Raw genomic sequence first — 19,705 nt, 5'->3', positions numbered from 1 at the left:
GAGTTGCTATAAATGTTTTAGAACATACAGGTTCTCTTCCTTTTTCCCTGATCACCTTGGGAAAGAGGTCCAACAATTGCAATGCTGGGTCTACAGGTATATACAGCTTTATAACTCTCTGGGCATAATTACAGATTGCTCTCTAAAATTATTAAATCGGTTCACATTTCCACCAACAGTGTATTAATTAGTGATCCTATTTTTCCAAATCCCAAGTCATTTTATTTAAAACCCCTAAATTCTGTTTTAGAATCTATACTAATTATCAGTTCCAAGGCAGAAAAGAAGTAAGGGCTGGGCAACTGGAGTTAAATGGCTTGCCTAGGTTCACACAGCTAGGAAGTGTTTGGGGTCAGATTTAAATCAGACTTTTTTTTTTAACAGGCTTGGCTTTTTATTCACTGAGCCACTTAGCTGCCCCAAATCATTTCTGTTTAAAAGATGATGGAAAACTAGTAAGGAAATTCAGGAGCAGAGAATGTGATCCCATTTTTTTTTTAATGAAGAAGGTAGAGTGTGCCAATGATAGACCAGTGAGATTGCCTTATAAATTCTTGAAAAAAATTTTAGAACTTATGATTAAAGGGATGATGAATGAGTATCTAGGAAAGAAATCTATAATTCTAAAGATCCAACATGAAAAACAGGTCATGCCAGGCTAACCTAATTTCCTTTTTTAAAAGGGTCAATCAATCAACCAACAAGAATCTATTCAGCACAAACTATGCACCAGGCACTGAACTCAGATGCTGGAGATAATAAAACAAAAAGGAAATCACAGATCAGGAGACTCAGAGAATGCTGTAGATAGACTTTACCTAATTTTAACAAACATTTTGTGACATTTCTTGTGCACAAGATGGAGAAATGAGAGATAGATGATAATATACTCAGTGGGCTCTGCTTCTGATTCTAAAGACTTTGTCCCTGAGCTCAGAGTAGCCCTTTCAGTCCTGAGATTTCCCTCAGCACATTCCTCCATCATCGCAGTTCTCTTCTTCCATTGAGGAGTTTCTCCCAGGGCCTCCATTTGCAGCTCCCTTTTCTTTATTTTTTAAAATCCTATATTTATTATAAAATATTTTTAAATGCTTACCTTCTGTCTTAGAATCTCTACTAAGTATCAGTTCCAAGGCAGAAAAGAAGTAAGGACTAGGCAATTGGAGTTGTCACCTGCCCAAAGTCACATAGGAAGTTTCTGAGGCCAGATTTTAATCCAGGACCTCCCTTCTCCAGGCCTGGCTCTCAATCCACTGAGCCCCAAAGCAGCTCCTTTTTCTATGTTCTCTTTCCCCATTAGAATTTAAGCTCCTTGAAAGAAATGGCAAACCATTCCAGTATCTTGACAAGAAAACTGCAAATGGGGTCAAGAAAAGTCAGACATGGCTGAAATGACTGAATGACAAAAAACGATTCTGTTCTGTTGTAGGATCCATTAAATTATGACTGCCACAGTTGAAGGGGAAAAAAAAGAACTTAAGCTCCTTGAAGATAGGGACTATTCTTCTTTTTGCTTTTACTGCTAATTTTCAGCACTTAGCACAGTGCCTAGCACAAAGTAAATACTTTATTAAATGTTTTTTGTCTTATCTTGTCTTGGGGTTCAAACCTTTTTTGAATGTCCAGATAGAAAAAAAAATCATTTACACTTATTCATATCATTTGGTATGTATTATAGCTATGTTTATCTAATCCCTTTCCTAGACTACAAGTTCTATGGAAACAGATATTGACTTAACCAAATTTTATATGTCACCGAGGACCTAGCAGTGGTCTGCAAATATTAAGTACTTAATAAATGTTAAATGAATGAATTAAAAGAAGAGGCTTAAAGAGGGAAAATTTCTCACTATACAGAATAATCTTTTGAAGGTAGAATTTCAGGAAGTGTGTCAGAAGGTGGGGGAAATTATTTTGAGAGCACAGGAGGTTTCACAAGGCACCCACACATCATACCAGCTAGGCAGATGTGTAACCTGCCCATGTGTCCAGGTATACATATCCTGTAGATAGGCTGTAGGGTCAAAGTCATAATACTGGACACCCTGGCCATAAGGAAGGAATCTTACTGAGAGCTCCAAATTCATGCCAAAAACTTGACAAGTAAATCAAACCTTTCTGCTCCCTTTTTCCTATATTGGGCCTATACATGATTAGAATAAACAGAATTCCTCCTTGATTAATTCTGCGCACAGTAGGAAAAAGACTGGAGACTCACAGAATTAAAAGCATATTAGACCTTAGACATCATATAATCCACGTCACTTTGGAAAACAGAGACCCAGAAAGAGGAAAAAATGTCCTTAAAGTCACACATGGAGAGCTAGTTGCTAGACTAGAACCCTCTTCTCCTCATTCCCAACATGGTGCTTTGTCCACTCTACCAAGAAAAGTTTGAGGAAGAAGGGAAAGGATCGAGCATTTCTAAAACCCAAGAAGAAAGAGAATCTCTCAGTCTTCTCTAAGGAGTTCCCAGGAATCTCTACTAACAAAAGTCTAACCTAGCCAGAGAAATATCCAAAGAAATGAATAATCTTACTCAGGAAGTGGGCCACCTCTGTGCACTGTGAGACAGGCATTTCTGCTGGTGGAATATTTTATGGTTGTGTTATTTATAGATTACATCTCTATTTATATATGTTCATTGAATTTTCTCTATGATCCTTTTTTTCCAGTGTCATGGCAGGAAAAGAAATAGCTTCCTCTCTCCAAGTTATTTGGGGCAAAGATCAAGGTCAGAGCCCTACATAGGGGTACAACCTTTGGGTAGGATGCCTTGAGCATCAGGGTGGGGGATAGAAAGTTGGGAAACAACACTGGTCCTTCACTGAACACAAGAGGTCTTTCTAGCTCTCCAAAGGAAATAGGCTAGGGGTAAAGTAATTCTTAGGAAACGGAAATGAATGAACCAATGATAAGAATTAATGAGGCAATGCTTACCATCTCTATTATAAAAATTCAAGAGCAATTGGAAGGATGCTTACTCCATATTTTTCCCACTCTGAAATTCTGCCTGTAGACTTTCATTCCTTTTTAATTTTGTAATTGATTTTGATATCACCATAATTTTCCTTACTGCCTTCTTGATTCCCCTGCCAGAAAGTCATCTCATAAAACAAAGAATATCTTTCAACCTCCTGACTCCCAGCCCAATCTTGACTATCAGAATTCTTCGTCTAAATGTGAATATCTGTGGAGATGTCTCATTCTCCATTACAACTAATAAAGGAAATTAGTAGACAACTAAGAACAGGACATTAGGAAAGGGATGTCGGGCAAAGAGAGAGAAAGAGGGAACTTATGAAAAGGGAAGCACAGAGGGGAAGCAGGGATGGTCCCAAAGAAAAATGGCCACCTTCAAAAATGGACCCAAGGTTGGTCCTTCAGGGAAAAGAGGGCTGACTTCCAAGGGTTTTCTACTCTCTGCTCTCATTGAAACGAATTTCAAAAAACCCAGTTAGACGTATACATAGAATTTTAGGCCTTAGAATTATATACATACCTTTATTGTTCCTACAAAAAAAGAGAAATGTTATTCTAAGGGGAAGGGTGGGGAGACAGGCAAAAAGAAGCAACAAGACCTACCTCAGGCTCCACAAGACTGGTCTGGGCAGTGGACAAACCTATGTTCCCATACTTGCTAAGGACTGATATCCAATCCATAACAAAAACTGGAGCATATAAATGTAATGTGATAGAATTATTGTGAAGACCTTTATTGACTGATGTGGAAGAAAGAAAGCACATACTACCATTCCAATAATATAAATTATAATAATACTAAGAGGATAATGTCTCACACTGGGGGAAACACATTTCCCAGGGAGAATCCTCCCAGACCCATAGTGTTCCTCTCCAGGAGACTTTGAGTACAGCCCTATCCTGGGCAGAAATGGGGATATCCTAGTCTCAAGTGGAACCCCTGATCTGAAAGGAAAAACCACAGTAGCCTCTGCCTTCGTCTGGCTCAAGGTTGATACATACTCATGGCGTGACCACCAGAGCTTGTCTAGCACTCTTGCCATGTTAAAATTTTGGATAAAACAAGTAAAGCAAATGCAATATTTCTTGAGTTTCCACTGAACGTAGAAATGAAAAATTATGGATTTATTTGTGCAATATGAACATGCTACCACAGAGAAGAGCACGGCATTTCCTTTCGCTAATAATCCCTCCCTCCCTCCACCCTACCCCAAAGCCCAAAATAATGCTACCCTGCTGAGTCAATGCAATGACATGTCTGGGTTAGAGAAATGATGTCTATGACATTTAGTCATTTAAGGGATCTGAGTTTTTCAGGCCAGCCTCTGACTGGTTCCTGCTCCCAACCCCCAAGGCTCTATGACTTGTAATTAGAGTAGTTATCCCCAGTTATATTGCTAGCCTAATGACCAGGTACCCCTAAGTCATGGACAAGGGAAAGGAAACTACAATACAGCCCAAATAAAACTGATTACATTTCTCTATTTAAAAAAACACACACAACGCTTTATTAAAGCAATAGCACAATTATTGATTAGCCTCTAATGTCTACATAGAAGCAGCAAGAGTAAGATTTAAAGAAAATGCACACCTATGAACAAGTTCTATTTCACTGTGGTTTTTTTTTGGGGGGGGGGAGGTTAATCCTTACCTTCTGCCTTAAAATTAATACTGAGTATCATTCCAAGGCAGAAGAGCAGTAAGGGCTAGACAATTAGGGTTAAATAACTTGTGCAGGGTCACACAGCTTGGAAGGGTCTGAGACCCAAGACCCAAGGTGGCTCTCTATCCAACGAGCCACCCAGCTGCCCCTATTTCATTATTATTTAACATAAAATAATCCAACCTTACTTCTATTCCATTTTTAAAACATGTTCAACATTTTCTCACAAGGTACAAGTTTGATCTGAAGAAATCCAATAGGAAATTTCTTAATCCAATTATGCCAGGCCATTACTGACAATATGAAGGCGAATTCAAAATAACAGTCCCTGATCTTAAGGCACTTATATTCTATTGAAGGAATATGAAACATGAACAGATAAGCATATAAATGATAATATAAGGAACAGGGGAAAAAAATCACTAATTAAGGGAATCCATAAGACTCACAGAAAACAGGAAATAAACTGAGACATCCAAGGAGGTAAGGATTCTGAGAGACAGAAGAGAAGAGGGAGAGCATTCGAGGCAAAGGTTCCCCCAGAGGAAGGAGACTTTATACCAAATTTGGGCAATCGTAAAAGGGCCAGCTTTACTTGAATGGAGAATATGTGAAGGGAAACAATATGTGGAAAAGCCTGGAAAAGCAGGTTGGAGCCAAATTGTGAAGGGCATTACAGAGTTGCTTTATTTTAGAGGCAAGAGGAAACCACTAGTTTCTCAAGCAGGGGAATGACCTGGCCAGATTTATGATTTGGGAAGATTATTCTGGCATCTCTGTGCAACATGTATTAGAGAAGAAAGAGCCTGGAAGTCAGGAGCCCAGTTGGGAAGCCAGTGCAATATTACAGGTAAGAAGCCATGAAGGGTTGAAACTATGTAGTGGAGTGGACACAGGCAACAAACAGAAGTGAGCAAATGATTAGAAGGGGGAGAAGAGTCATGGGTGACTCTGAGCTCATAAGGCTAGGCTTATGGATACTGGCCATGACTATCACCTACCCCCAAGGCAGAGTAATTGGGAGATGAGGGGGGGTCTTCTATGTAACTATTTTACTACATGATTATTTTTTTTAACTCTAACTTTAAGTATTGGTTCCAAGGCAGAAGAGAGGGAAGGGCTAGGCAATGAAGGTTAAATAGTTTGCCCAAGAAGACACAGCTAAGAAGTACCTGAATCCAGATTTGAACCCAGGACGTCTTATCTCCAGATCTGGTTATCAATCCACTGAACCACTGAGCTGCCCCTTATTATTGATGGGACTTCAAATTACTAAGCAGTTCTGATTCTTCTAGCTAACTAGATCCTTTCTTGAGAAAGAGTAACTTTGTTAACTCAAGAAAGTATATAAACTACCTTTCTACATACACCATCCATTACTTGATTGTTTTGTTTTGTTTTGTTTCAATTCCAGATGTAAAGGATACAATGAACTATCTACTTATCTGAACAAAACTCCATGACTATCTTTTTTCATCCTACTCTATATCAACATTTACTCTGATCCTTCAGTCACCCAGTTAGGAGAGAGGTCCTCCACCAACCACATCCCTGGTCATTTGCTCCTCTCAATTTCGTTTTACTTCCTTAGCCTCAATAAGTAATTCTGTTATGAAAGTGAGTTTACAAAGAACAACTAAAAATGATCCCTTAAGTTGTCTTACACCTCCCAGGAGTCTTAGCAAGTTCTTCTCACCATCACACAAAAGGCTAGGATTGCTTGTAGCTGTGTCCACACAGGTGGGAAGAAGGCAGAAGCAATCACATCTTCTACAGTGAGTTGATGTTGAGACCACAGGTCATCACTGCTCATCTGCATTACCACCGGCTACCCAAATCAGGAGGGGCTTGGGAAAGGGCTGAAGGTCTGTCTACATGTTTTTGTGTGAGGATAAGTGAGGATAATGTTCGTGGAGCTCCTGGGCTGTATCATTTCTTTACTTCTCTCATTCCCACACATCTGTGTTTTTGTTAAAAGAGGCCTCGCCAGAATTCATAATCACTATAGAAAGTACAGTATGACCCAGTTACAATTGAGCTTGTTTTTAATTACACAGATGTCCATATACTTTCTTGTACTTCGAGGTCCTGTGATTTCATCTGGCACTAACACATATCAAAGCCCTCTCCCCATATTAAGAAACATTCTCCATGTGGTACTGTGGCTTAAAAAAAAAATCCACCACCTTGTGGCTAACGTCCAGGTAGTTATTAGCATCTCTGAGCTTGGCCAGGCTGGTCCCCACAGGACACTGCATTGTCAGGTTGGCTCTCCATGTCTCTCAGGCTTGGGAGGACCTGCCAAAGTTAATGCTCCCCTGTCTCGGTTGTCAAGAACCCAAGAACACCAAAACACAACCACACCCTAAGAAAAGTCTAATAGTCCATTTTAGGGGTGTAAAGGAGGTCACTGAATCATCATAGAATCATTGATTTAAAGCTGGAAGAGCTTATAAGCCAACAAGTATAATCCCCTCTTTTACAAATGAGAAAACTGAAGATGGGAGGGATGAAGGTTTTTGTCTAGGGTCCTACAACCACTAAGGTCTGAGGCAGCATTTGCACTCAGGGCTTCCTGACTCCCAGTCTAGCCCATTATTCACTTTTTCACCTAGTTATTGTGTTGGTCCAATCCCCTGACAATATAAAAAGATTTCAATATATTAAATATGGCATGGAATTCAATGGATGAAAAGGAGCAAGGGTATCTTAGTAAGAGTACCTAATCTGCAGCAGAGGATCTAGCTTCAAATCTAAGCCCAGGAACTTTGGGTGAACCACCTAACTTATTTTGGGCTCAGTTGCCTCATTTATAAAATTAGTTAGATCACTAGGTGCTTTCCAGACATGAACTCTAGGAATCTATAAAATCCTAAAGGCAGGACATAGATAAACTTCCCATAGATGTATTGAATAGCTGCCCATGACAGTACCCTTCCTATGTTACCTTTTACTTCCTGCTAATAATCAGAAGATCACTGAACAAAATTATCTCTGTAGCTGCATCAGCCAAGAAACTCTATATGGTCTTAATATATGTGTGTGGAGGACAAGTTCTTAGAATAGAACCCTTAAAGTCACATGTTTCTCTACTGAATCCAGTGTTGTTGTGTTTTTCTTTAGTAAGCAATAAACTATAAACATATCAAAACATTCAGATCAATTTTGTGACTTAATTGAAGATGTGGTCTTTTGCAGAGTAAAAATTACAAAGGTTCATTCCCTTCTCCTATTTTTGTGGTTAGCCTTGATATATGTGTAGATAATTCATGTAAAGATTTTTGTAGAGAAGAGAAAACTGGCAGGTGGATTGACTAGTTATTGATGCCTTCTCTCAATTACCTTTTTTTTTTCAGGGGGGAAGAGAAAAGGAGTAACATCCATGATTGATATTTCCAAATCCTTCTTCCAGATATATTGAGAATTAACTCCTTAATTCTCTCTTTCCCAACTTAACCCCCCAAAAAGATTATCATGTCCCTTAGTAACTATGCCCTAAGTCTTCTCAATTTAGAAATTCTTCCAAAATCTACTCAATTTCCTCCTTGGTTCTTTGGAAATGGCTAATTTTTTTTCTCTTACACAAATCCTGAGGGCTGTTCTGTGCCTCTCTAGCCCTTCCCACACCCACTAGATCTAGAAGCATCTGAGATGCTTTAATGGTTTATCCAACTCTGTCCTAACCAGGGAGGTCTCCTTCACCTTCTGAATACACAATTCAAACTAACAGACATCACTTTTAGGCTAAGAGATGCTCTGGGCTCTTGCTGACTGTGGTGCCAATCCATTTTGGCATCCTTCTGCATTTTCATGGTGAAACTATATCTCTTGCTATTCCTGAGGCAGGGAAGGTGAGAAAGAGCTTGAAATAAGTTGTTTTCTGAGCACAGGATTAATCTGTTATTGCCAAATGTTAGCCATGCCCTCCATGAATGATGCTTCAGTTCAGTCAGGTTTGCAGGGTCTCACATTAACCTACAGTGCCAATTCAAACCCTGCTTCCAGAGAGAGAAGAGTTGAGGCCACATCTGCTCACTAACCACTTTGTTTGGTACCCTGAGATGGTGTCCATTACCCAAGCCAATGCCACTTAGAAAGGGAGATGAGCAATCTGAGGGAAATGTCATTTTTCTATATCACTAGGAGATAGTACAGGACATGATTTGCAACTCACTTCACATGCTTTGGAAAGAGAGGAGGGTTGGAATCTGGGACAACGTTCCTCATTCATTAGTTTTTAGCCTCTTCTTCTCACCCCTCCACATGTGTATCAGACCTTTGGTAAATAAAGCCACAGAATCTCTTCCAAAAGCACATTTGAGGGTCCTGAAGGAAAAGAGGAAGGAGGCTGGAATCAATCACAGCTTTCTCTCTGGTATGGAGGCTGAAGGAGGATTGACCCTGCCTGTCTTTTTTAGGGCCAAAGCAGACAATAAAATTGTGAGGTACAGACACCTTCAGTGTTCCTTCCTCACCTTGCTCTCCGTGTCCTCTCCTTTCCCCCATTTCAGCATCCACGGCTCTCCAGATCTCTCCAAACCTGTTCTTAGGGCAAGTCTCTACCCTTAGTTGCTGACAACTAAATGTGAAGGTTCATCTTATCTCTCCTTGTGAAATGAAAGGTAACTGAAGGGATTTCAGGCTTCAGCGAGCTAATGAGAGACTGTGGCCAACTATCTTCTTCCCAAAATCACATAGAGTCACACAGGCATATTCTGCCTGCTCCTAAGGCTTGCCTTACTCTATTCTCAAAAAAAGTCACAGAATGTTAAAAGCTGGAAAGGATCCGTCTAATCCAATCTCCTCATTTTACAGGAAAGAAAAGCTGATTCACAGACAGGATTTGACTTGCCCCAAATCACAGAGCCAATTACAGAGACAAAGAAAGGACTAGAACCCAGATCCCTAAGTCTTAGTTTGGGATAAAATTAAGCAGACTGACCTAAATGAGATAAAATGAAATATTATTTGTTACACATGAAGGGTTTCTCTAATTTCTACCCAGTTTAGATCACCCGTAATTTTAAGAGTATGAAGTGACTTAAAGGTCAGTCTCCAGTCTTCCAAAGGGGAAGAATGAGGGTGAGGGTGGTATAAAGTGTATGCATTTTTCATTTATTTATTTCACTTTTCAAAATGAAAAAAAGTCTTCTGATACAAGCAATCTGTCCCACATAACTAACTTCCATCTAAGCTATACCTCATTATTTCCAAAGAGATCTGACAGCTCTGATGTTAAAAGTCTAGGAAGTGGGTGGACATGACATTGTTCAAAAACAAAACCAAATCCAAAAAAAGGTAAACATTTCTGTAGTCAGGTCCATCCCCCTCCTGGACTGCCCTTTTTTCCACCTCTCTTGCAGCCCCATCAGGTCTTTGGTAATTAATTGTTCAGGAAATAAGTTCCCTACTGGTTAGCAACTTAACATTCTCACATTTCAAGGTTTGCAATTCCCCCAGCTCCCCCTCACTCCTGCACTGAACCTCTTCTCCTATGGCTCACATCCAGGGCTGGTGTCCCAATCAGACCTGATTCTGGCACGGATCCTGTAAATGTGGGAGGCTTAAGCTCAGAGGACTGACAGGCTCCTACGGGGTCATAGCAGGCCTAGCAGGACTCCCACTTGCATATGGACAGGGCAGTCCCTAATGGCCTCCAGACACACAAGACAAAATCCATTCTGCCTGCCTTAGGGTCTTCCTCAGTCTGGAGGAAAAAGTCAATCCTGAAGCCAAGCCACCACACACCCATTTCATGCAGCTGACCCTTTCACCAAGCAAGGCTTCCTCCTCTAAGCGCTGCCCATTTTGCTTCCCTCCCAATGCCTACTTAGCAGCTTTGCAGCAGGGAACCCCCCTCCTTCACCCCTACACACACAGCCTTTGCCTGCCCAGCCCACCACATCAACCAGGATCTGAGACACTTTGTAGAATACCAGCCAATGTTCTCCTGCCTGACATCATCAGAGAAACAAAGTGGCAAGTCATCACCCACTGCTGTTGGCAGACTCTGGGTACCACCTACCCCAGATTACAGGCTGGGAGAATTATTCCGGGGGAAGGGGGAGGGAGACCATAATTACAGTAAGAGAAACTCCAGCTTATATACAAGGGGCTCCAGGAGAGGGATGGCTTGACCAGCACAAATGTGCCTCTAGACTAAAATCTTGCTCATTTCTTTTATATACAAGAATCACAAGAAGACCAGGCTTCCCCTTCCCCCTCTCCTGTCCTGCCAAGGAAGCAGGAGGAGATGGGGGAACTTCAGCTAGACCATCCTGCTGTTTTTTGTTTTGTTTTGTTTTGTTTTTTAAACCCTCACCTTCCATCTTTGAATCAATACTGTGTATTGGTTCCAAGGCAGAAAATCGGTAAGGGCTAGGCAACGGGGATTAAGTGACTTACTGTCCATCTTAGAATCAGTCCTGTGTATTGGTTGTAAGACAGAAGATGAGCAAGGACTAGGCAATGGGGGTTAAGTGACTTGCCCAGGGTCACACAGCTGGGAAGTGTCTGAGGCCAGATTTGAACCCAGGACCTCCCATCTCTAGGCCTGGCTCTCAATCCACTGCCCCCCATCCTGCTGTTTTTACAAATCATCGGGTCACCGATTTCTGTGTCTCAGGGACTCTCTCCACACCTGGTCTTCCGGTGAAAGTTCACCTGTTGGCTGGAAACCCAGAGATCATGAGATCAGCCAGCCCCAAACACAGCTCTGCCCTACACTCCGGAGAAGGGCTATTTAAAGAAATCCCTGTAACCGGCCTTGGCTCAGGCAAGAACAAACGCCGGATCTGGTCCCGAGCAAGGTCAGGAGAGGAAGGCAATGGAAAGTGTGTTTACATTTCAGAGGTCGCCCTCTCTGCACAGTTTCACTCATTATTTGAGAGCATGTCAAGCTGGAAAGATGCTGACAAACACCTTTAAGCAGGAGCTCTTTAGGAAAAGGACACTCACTTCTCTCCTTTCCACCTATCACTAACCTGGCGGGGTTTTGTGCCTGACAACACCTACCTGGACCAGGATGAAAAGCTCATTTTTCTCCCTAAAATGCAACGTTTTTTCACTACCCTTCAGCCAAGTCACCCTTATAACTCTGTTGTGCGCTATCGTCTTATTCCTTTGAGGGCAGGTAATGCCTGGACTGATTTGTAGACAGAAAGCCACCTCTGACATACACTGAGCAAATTGCTTAAACTCTCGGGGCCCCCAGGCAATTCTCTAAAACAATAAATTATAGAGCTTTTGCCATCTGCTGGGAGAGGGAGTTTTCCCACCAGAAGTTCCCCATGCCAGACCCCAAACAAAATAAGAATTTTTTTTTTTAATCAACCCAAGTCTGGTCTCTGCATCATTCAGAGGAAGATGAGAATTGGCTGTGAGTGGGCCTCTTGCAAACAGCCAGAAGGTCTCCCAGGAGCTTTGGGAGAGATAACTTGGTAATTAAGACTCTGAAGTTCAGGTACTCTGTCTGCTCCCAGACAGTCATTTGTTTTTTACATCCATGATTCCATAGTCAGCTACACTCTGGAAGGCCCATTTCCTCCTAGAGAGCCTCGTCTTGCCTTCAAACTCAGAGGAGACAGGAAATCCACTCTGGTCCCATTGCATGGAACAGGAGATGGATTTTCCACAATAGTCTTTGGAAACAAGGCAGAAAATTCCATGTAAACAAAGAGAATGACAGCCACAATTCATTGGTCTCTCGGCAGCCCCCCCCCCCACTCTCCTCACTGCTTGTCTCAGAAAGCTAAGACTTCTGGAGGTCTCTCAAGGAATAAAGGAAATCTCAAATTGCTTCTATAGGTGACCCTGGGATCACCTCCACCCACAAAATTACAAAGCTCCCAATACACAGGTATCCTGGCTGAAATCAACCAAGGAGCACTTGCCATGCAACTACTACGTGCCAAGTCATGTACTAGAAACAGGGGTTAGTGAGTCAGTTAATAAACATTTTGTAAGCCCCTACTATATGCCAGGATACAAAGAATGAAGCAATCCTTTTTTTCCAAGGAAGTTATATTCTAATGGAGGAAATAAGTATATATAAAAGTATACACAGAATAAATACAAAGAAAATAAATACTGATAAATATAAGAAAACCCATTATAGAAAAATCCAGACAACAGATAAATTGGGGAGATGATTTGTTTTACAAAAATTATCAAAGCTTTCTTTTAAATAGAGCTGCCAAAGTACTTTAAAAATAGGGCATGATTTGCCCACTATTACAAGAGAAAAAAATAAAAGGATTCATAGGCAACTTTTCAGGTTCAAATCTATTATTGTATAAAAAGCAAGGTTCATCTATAATTCTGTTGGCCTCAGGCTCATGAATTGGTAATGGAAAAAAGATTCTAGAAGAAATTCCTTGAGCTTTCCTTATTCCTTCCTGAATCATTAAATTGGTGTTCAAATAAACCACACACACACACAACATCCCCTTTAAAATAAAAACCCCGGGGGCAGCTAGATGTTTCAGTGGATTGAAAGCCAGACCCAGAGACAGGAGGTCCTAGGTTAAAATCTGGCCTCACTTCCCAGCTGTGTGACCCTGGGCAAGTCACTTAACCCCCACTGTCTAGTCCTTACTGCTCTTCAGCCTTGGAGCCAATACACAGTATTAATTACAAGATGGAAGGTAAGGGTTTTAAATAAATGAATGAATGAATGAATGAATGAATGAATGAATGAATGAATGAATGAATGAATGAACAAATAAATAAATAAGTAAATGAATGAATGAATAAACAAACGAATGAATAAATAAATAGATAGATAAATAAGTAAATAAATGAATGAATAAACAAATAAATAAACAAACATATAAGTAAATAAATAAGTAAATGAATGAATGAATAAACAAACGAATGAATGAATGAATGAATAAAATTAAAACCAACTGTTCAATATCATGGCACAGGGAAAATCGTGCTGAGTCAGAAACCAGAGGACTCAAGTTCAAATCTCAGATCTACCACCTACTGTGTAACCTTGGGCAAGTTACTCAACTACTCTGGCCCTCAGTTTGTTCCTCTTGGTTCAACTGAACTTTGATGTCCTCTGAGATCCTTTCCCTCTCTAAATCTATGATTCTTAGAAGAAAGAACTCTCTCTCACCCAAAGTGAGGACTCTAGTTTTATCAGAAATTCCACTTAGTTACCTGTATAATTGATGTGCTGTGTGTTATCTCTCCATCTAGTATACAAAGAAGACAAGGACAGTGCCTCATTCAAAGTGTTTCAAATAATTCAAACCCTCGAAAAATGAGCTACACATAATCAGTTATTCTTGTTAACGGTGTTGTTGTGAAGGTCAAATGAGAGAACAAAAGTAAAATATTCTGCGAACCCTAAAATACCACAAGGACTGGTTGTAATAATATAATGTAATAAATGATAATATTATAATAATTATGCTCTTATAATAATAATCTCACAGCCCTAACATGAGTGTGGGTATATTTTAGGTACCAGTAAATATTTCTTCAATAATTAAATGAGAGCAGAAGTGGGGAATTTATCCTTCCTAAGACATCTGTACTAGGGAAACGAAAATTAGTGAGGTCATCCTGGAGTTGTGTTGACCTCAACTCTAACTCAGGAAGACACCATAAGAGGATAAGCAGGATGGTAAAAACAAGGTAAGCATAATTGATAAGTCAAGGAAAGGGAGATTTGGCTGTGGCTATTGAGATGCTAAGATACATTTGGGAGCTAAGAAGTAGAGGGGTAATCCTGGGGTTTCGCTGGTAACCCCAGTCACATCCCAGGAAGTCTGCTGTAATAATTCTCCAGGGTAGCCTTCAGCAAGAACCACCATGCAAAGCATGTCTCACTTCCAGCAAGCATGGAGAGGGAGAGCCAAAAGAATTTTCACAGTGACCTTTAATAGTGCTGGCATTTATACTTCTTCCATGGTCATGTAACTACCATCTTTGTACAAAATGAAGGTTGATCATGCTCTTTGCTGGAAGAAAAGGCAAGGGACTGAAAGAATGTCTGTTTTCTTTTTTTTTTTAAATGAAGGGAAGAGAAGAAAGGCCATAAAGAAGCATAAACAAGAAGGATGCCGTTGAAAGTTACAAGCTGTTATCATATACTTAAAAAAGAAAGGCAAACTGCACATGAGAGATCTGTATTTTCTTTTTCTGTTCTGTATATATGTTAACATTTATGTATGTCTGTTTTATTTGGTGTTTGTGAAGTGCAGAATAAAAAAAAAAGGAAAAAACAAAAATCATAGCCTTCCCTTTTCTCCTCCTTCCCCCTTCCCCCCAAGAAATACTTCTCCATTCTCCAGGTTACCAGACAGAATGATGTCTTCTAAATTTTAAAAACAAACAACAAATAAAAGCTTTGGGATGAAAAAGTGAAGTGTATTATTTCCCCCCAAAACTTCTCTGTTACTATAAGTGTACTAACATCCTCCAAGTCATTTGGACTTACAACCTAGGTGCCACTCACAACTATTTTCTTCCAACCCTCAAATACAATCTGTCGCCAAGGCCTGACACTTAACCTTAACAGCATCTCTCCTATAGCCACCTTCTCTCCTCTGATACTATCACTGTCTTGTGAAGGATCACTTCATGCCTAGACTATTCCAATAGTTTGCTGGTTGGTAGATCTGCCTCAAGTTTCTCCTACTCTAGTCCTTCCTGACTCAGTTATCAGATTGATCTTCCTAAAGCACCACTTTGAATAATCTTCCCCCTCTCCTCATTCAGTACACTCCAGGAGCTCTCTACTGGCTCCAGGATCAAATATGAAGTCCCCTGTTTGGCTTTTATAGGTCTCAATAATCTGGTCCCTTCCTATCTTCCAGTGTTGCCTTCCCCATTCGATTGTAGAAACTTTGAGAGCAGGGACTGCTCTTTCTTTGAGAGCAGGGACTTATCTTTCTTTGTATCCCCAGGGCTTAGTGCAGTGCCCAGAAAGTCAATAATATTAGCCTGTGTCAGGAGTTTGAAGATGAAAAAATGAGTAAAGGAGAAAGGGAAGAAGAAAAGAACACTTAGAGCCAAGTAATCCATATGAGGATCTTCCTGAAGAGGAAGGAGCAGGAAATTCCAGGAAGGAAGTAGCTACTTCTTTAAGGAATCATGACAAGGTCCCTTAGGAGCTGTTAAATGAGCAAAGGTCAGAGGAAGAGGGGGCAGGTAACGTGGGACGTGACTCCCTAATGTGCGGGACTGAGTCAGCAATCTGATATAGGATAAAGTATATGCCAGCCTGATAAGAGGTTCTGAGAGGCTAGCCGTCTTGTTGGGCATGGATCCAAAGCATGATGGAGAGCCTCCCAAGACTTGACCTGTCAGATGATGACTACCACATATAATAATTCAGAAAGAATCCAGATGACAAAGTTCTAGGCATTAAAATTAAGACCTTAAGGACACTTTAAGGGAAAAACACGGCTAAACTGCCATTTGTTTGAAAAAGAGCTGAAGGGTTTCATGGATTACCAGCATTACCAGCATTACCAGTAGAAGGGCTGCCCCAAAAGCTAATGCAATCTTAGGGTGCTTTATAGAAGGTATAGTGTCCAAAACAACAAGAGAGGGGAAGGTCCCAGGGTAACCTGTCCTGCTCGGCCTGCCTCCGTAATACTGTGATCAGTTGTGGGTGCCACATTTTAGATAAGGCAGATCTAGTGCCTTGTACTTGGTACACACTTATTAAATGTTTGTTTAATTAGATAACCTGGAAAGTGCTCAGAGAAAGGCAACAAAAATGGTAAAAGGTCTTGAGATAATCGCTCTCAAGAACCAGCTAAAAGAATTGGGTATGTTTAGCTTGGAGAAGAGAGTACTTAATGGAGTCATTGTAGCTATCTTCAAACACTTAAAGGGTTGTCTTGTGGAAGAAGGCATAGACTCACTCTTCTTGGCCCAAGTGGGAAGAAGGAATAATGGCTAAAATTACAAAGTGTAGTTTAAGTTTGAGTTAAGGAAAATCTTCACAACTATTAGAGCTATCTAAAAGTGGAATGGGCTGGCTTAGAAGACAATGGTTTCCCCATTGACCAGAAGCCTTCAAGCAAATGTCTGGTGAGAGAATCCTGGGTATGGAGAAGTGGGAGATTCTTGTTCAGTCATAGCTTGGGGGTGCCAAAGGTCATGCATTTGGCTTCAAAGGTACTGTGTATGCATCACAGCTTTGCTATTTGTTACCTATGTAAAGTTACTTTATCATGTTATGCCTCAGTTTTATTATTTGTGAAAAAAAAACTAGCAAAATCCTTAGCCTGAGATCATTAACTCAGTTTTTTCTTTTCCCTATTTTGATAACTAAATTAATTATAATTGGTTTTCTTTATAATCTATGTATTTCACCATATGCCTTTAAAACATTCTGCTGGGGAAAAAAAGAAAAAGGAAAGGGGGCAGGAACTGACCTTGGTTTGTGGCATAGACTCTGGGAGAAAGGACAGAGGTAAAAGGAAAGAAAGGTTAATGGAGAAAAGGCTACACATGGTCTGGGAATTTAGAGTAAATAATGAGATTTAAATCTGTGCTGATCTACATTTACTATTAATAAACTTTATGAAAAATTAAAAAAAAAACATTCTGCTAGGAGTAGTGGCACACACCTGTAGTGCTGGTAGGATCTTCAGAAATTCCAAGCTGTAGTGAAGCTAAAGTGTCTGCATTAAGTCCTGCATCAATATGGCAAGTCCTGGGAGGGTGGAAAACCACCAGGCTTTGTGAGAAGGAATAAACTGGCCTAGGTTAGAAAAACAGAGGTAAAGCTAATCTATAGAGAATTTTGCCATTTCTCTTCACAAACAGACAAAAGTCCACAGAGGATCTGATCATCAAAGTTCCCTAATATTACACAGTAATTTTTGGCAAAGGTAGGATTGAGATACTGTGGCCCCAAAATAGCATCCAAACTCCTGAAAGTGACAAGAAGGGACTGTTACTAGAAGTGCTTTTTGTTTTCCAAGAGCCCAGGAAAGTTCAATGTTACCTGGGAGGAAGGGGATGATTCTTTGCTTAGGATCCTTCTGACCACCTTCGATGGGAAATTTATCCAGGAGTTGCATCTATAAAGCAAAACACAAGATAACAGAGTCTTAGGAGAAGGAACTTGGCCGAGTTCTTACCATCCCTCCCTCCCCTCAAATCCCAAACAGCCTTTATCAAGCCCTCTGGGCTGCAAAAGGATGAGTTATTTCTCAAATCCCTCATTTCACAGTGGATTAGCAAACCAAACACTGCAACTGAGAGGGCAGGAGGTTGGCTTATGTGTGGGGTGCCTGTGTGTCTTTTGGGAGGTGGAGGGAAATTTAGTTCTCAAAGGGGCTATGGAAGCTTCTCATGAGAAGCCCCTCCATTGTCAGGGCTGGGATCAAGCAAGCATCATAATACCACCATCTTTCAGGGTTTGCAAAAATAAAAGGCTAACTTAAAGATGTGCTGGAAATACAAGTTGAGATTCTTTGGGCTAGTTGTCTTCGTCTTTTCTAAACAATACTGGGGCATGTCATTTCTCCTGAAGTCTGGGAAGAGAGGAACATCCCACCTGACACTTCAGAGACCACCCACCTAACAGAACTACTCTGCAGAAACTGGCCCAGATGTTAGTTTAATCACAAAGCCAAATCCAATTCATTGCCATTGCTTCAGCAAGTCCTCCCTCTCCCTGCTTCTCAGCTTTCTACCCAAGAGCTTAACTGTTTTTCTAGGAAAAGACACACCAAGAAGAAGAGTCTCTAGAATTGGGGGAAAACATTTTACTTATTGCTGGTTTTTTTTTTAAATAAAGCAGTGCTGTTTAAACTGAAAAAAAAAAAAAACATATAAGAAACTGCACTTGAACAGAGAAGTTTAATAAATCTTTGTTGAATCAAATTGTTCGAAAATTCACTCACACAAAACACTTTGCCAGTCTTCTCTAGCACAAGTGGTATTAAAAACTCCCCAGTTTGGTTGGTAAAAGGCTGTTGCCTATATTTTAAGTTTCTCTTGAAACTAAAGATTAACCCTAAAAATAAGCAATCTCCATGATTTCTCAGATCTCAAGGTTTCCTATAGTCTTAGAAGTCTGTGTCTAGAATTCTGTCAGGAATCAGAGCACATCATGGCAGTGAACACAGGCACTGAGATGTCTTATGCAAAGGGAAGCAGGTCAGTGGTCTAGGAGCACTTCTCAACCCTGCCTGGTTTGTAGGGTAAGGTGTAGGTGTAAGTGTAAATGTAGGGTAGGGTAAGGTTTGCAGGTGAGGTGATTTGTTGTTCTCACATGAAACAAGTCCTCAAATGTGAGCAGCTTTTCTTCTAGAAAGAGGGGAAATGCTTCAATTCCCATCTCCCCCCAGTAAAAAGAGAGATAGAGATGGGATCAGTAATAGGGAGAGTAAGGAAGCATTCTCCAACTTCTCTCTGTCTCAATCATGCTCAGAGAATTAACTCCAGAACTAGAGGGAAAAGAGACTTTAAAGGGCATCTAGTCTAACCCCACACTTTACAGAGAAGTAAACTTGAGACTCAGGAGGTGGAGTGTCTTAGACAAGATCACACAGGTAATACTATTTAGTGCTATTAGAACTTAGACCCAATCATTCCTTTAAGTTAAAAGTGTTAGAAGGAAGGAGACTACCTGTCTTAATGAAGAAAAGAATGGATTCTGCATATTCTTCAGAAAACAGGAAAAGGTCACTTCTTAGTTGTCCTGTTTGTGTTTTTTTCATAAAGACTCACTCTCTCTGTCCCCGAGTACACCACAGATTAAGTCTAGGCTTTCACAAGGCCAAGATATGTTGACAGACAGAGAGACAGACAGACAGATAGATAGATAGATAGATAGATAGATAGATAGATAGATAGACAGACAGACGGGGGAGAGAAAGAGAGAGAGACTGACAGACAGATAGATGGATGGACACAAATATACATAGATGGATGGACGGATAGATGGATAGAGAGACCACAGACAGACGACAGACAGATGGACAAATGAGATAGATAGATAGATAGATAGATAGATAGATAGATAGATAGATAGACAGACAGATTGACAGACATACCAGCTCACACTTTGAGCTCCAA

The 19,705-nt window shown here is 40.5% G+C and overlaps 1 protein-coding gene across 5 annotated transcripts in view; it reads right to left on the bottom strand.

The window, feature by feature from the left end:
* SH3PXD2A (SH3 and PX domains 2A) overlaps positions 1-19,705 on the bottom strand; it is a 337,587-nt gene that overhangs the window by 200,078 nt on the left and 117,804 nt on the right. For all 5 annotated transcript variants that reach the window (XM_007479080.3, XM_001368979.5, XM_056804516.1 and 2 more), the window contains one exon: positions 17,625-17,700. In XM_007479080.3, coding sequence (XP_007479142.2) covers positions 17,625-17,700 — 76 coding nt within the window. The remainder of the gene's footprint in view (positions 1-17,624; positions 17,701-19,705) is intronic.

This window comes from Monodelphis domestica, chromosome 1 (genome assembly GCF_027887165.1).
Source record: "Monodelphis domestica isolate mMonDom1 chromosome 1, mMonDom1.pri, whole genome shotgun sequence".
In the NCBI taxonomy this organism is placed as follows: domain Eukaryota; kingdom Metazoa; phylum Chordata; class Mammalia; order Didelphimorphia; family Didelphidae; genus Monodelphis; species Monodelphis domestica.
Note: the sequence above shows the minus strand (reverse complement) of the source record. Positions and strands in the feature narration are given on the sequence as shown.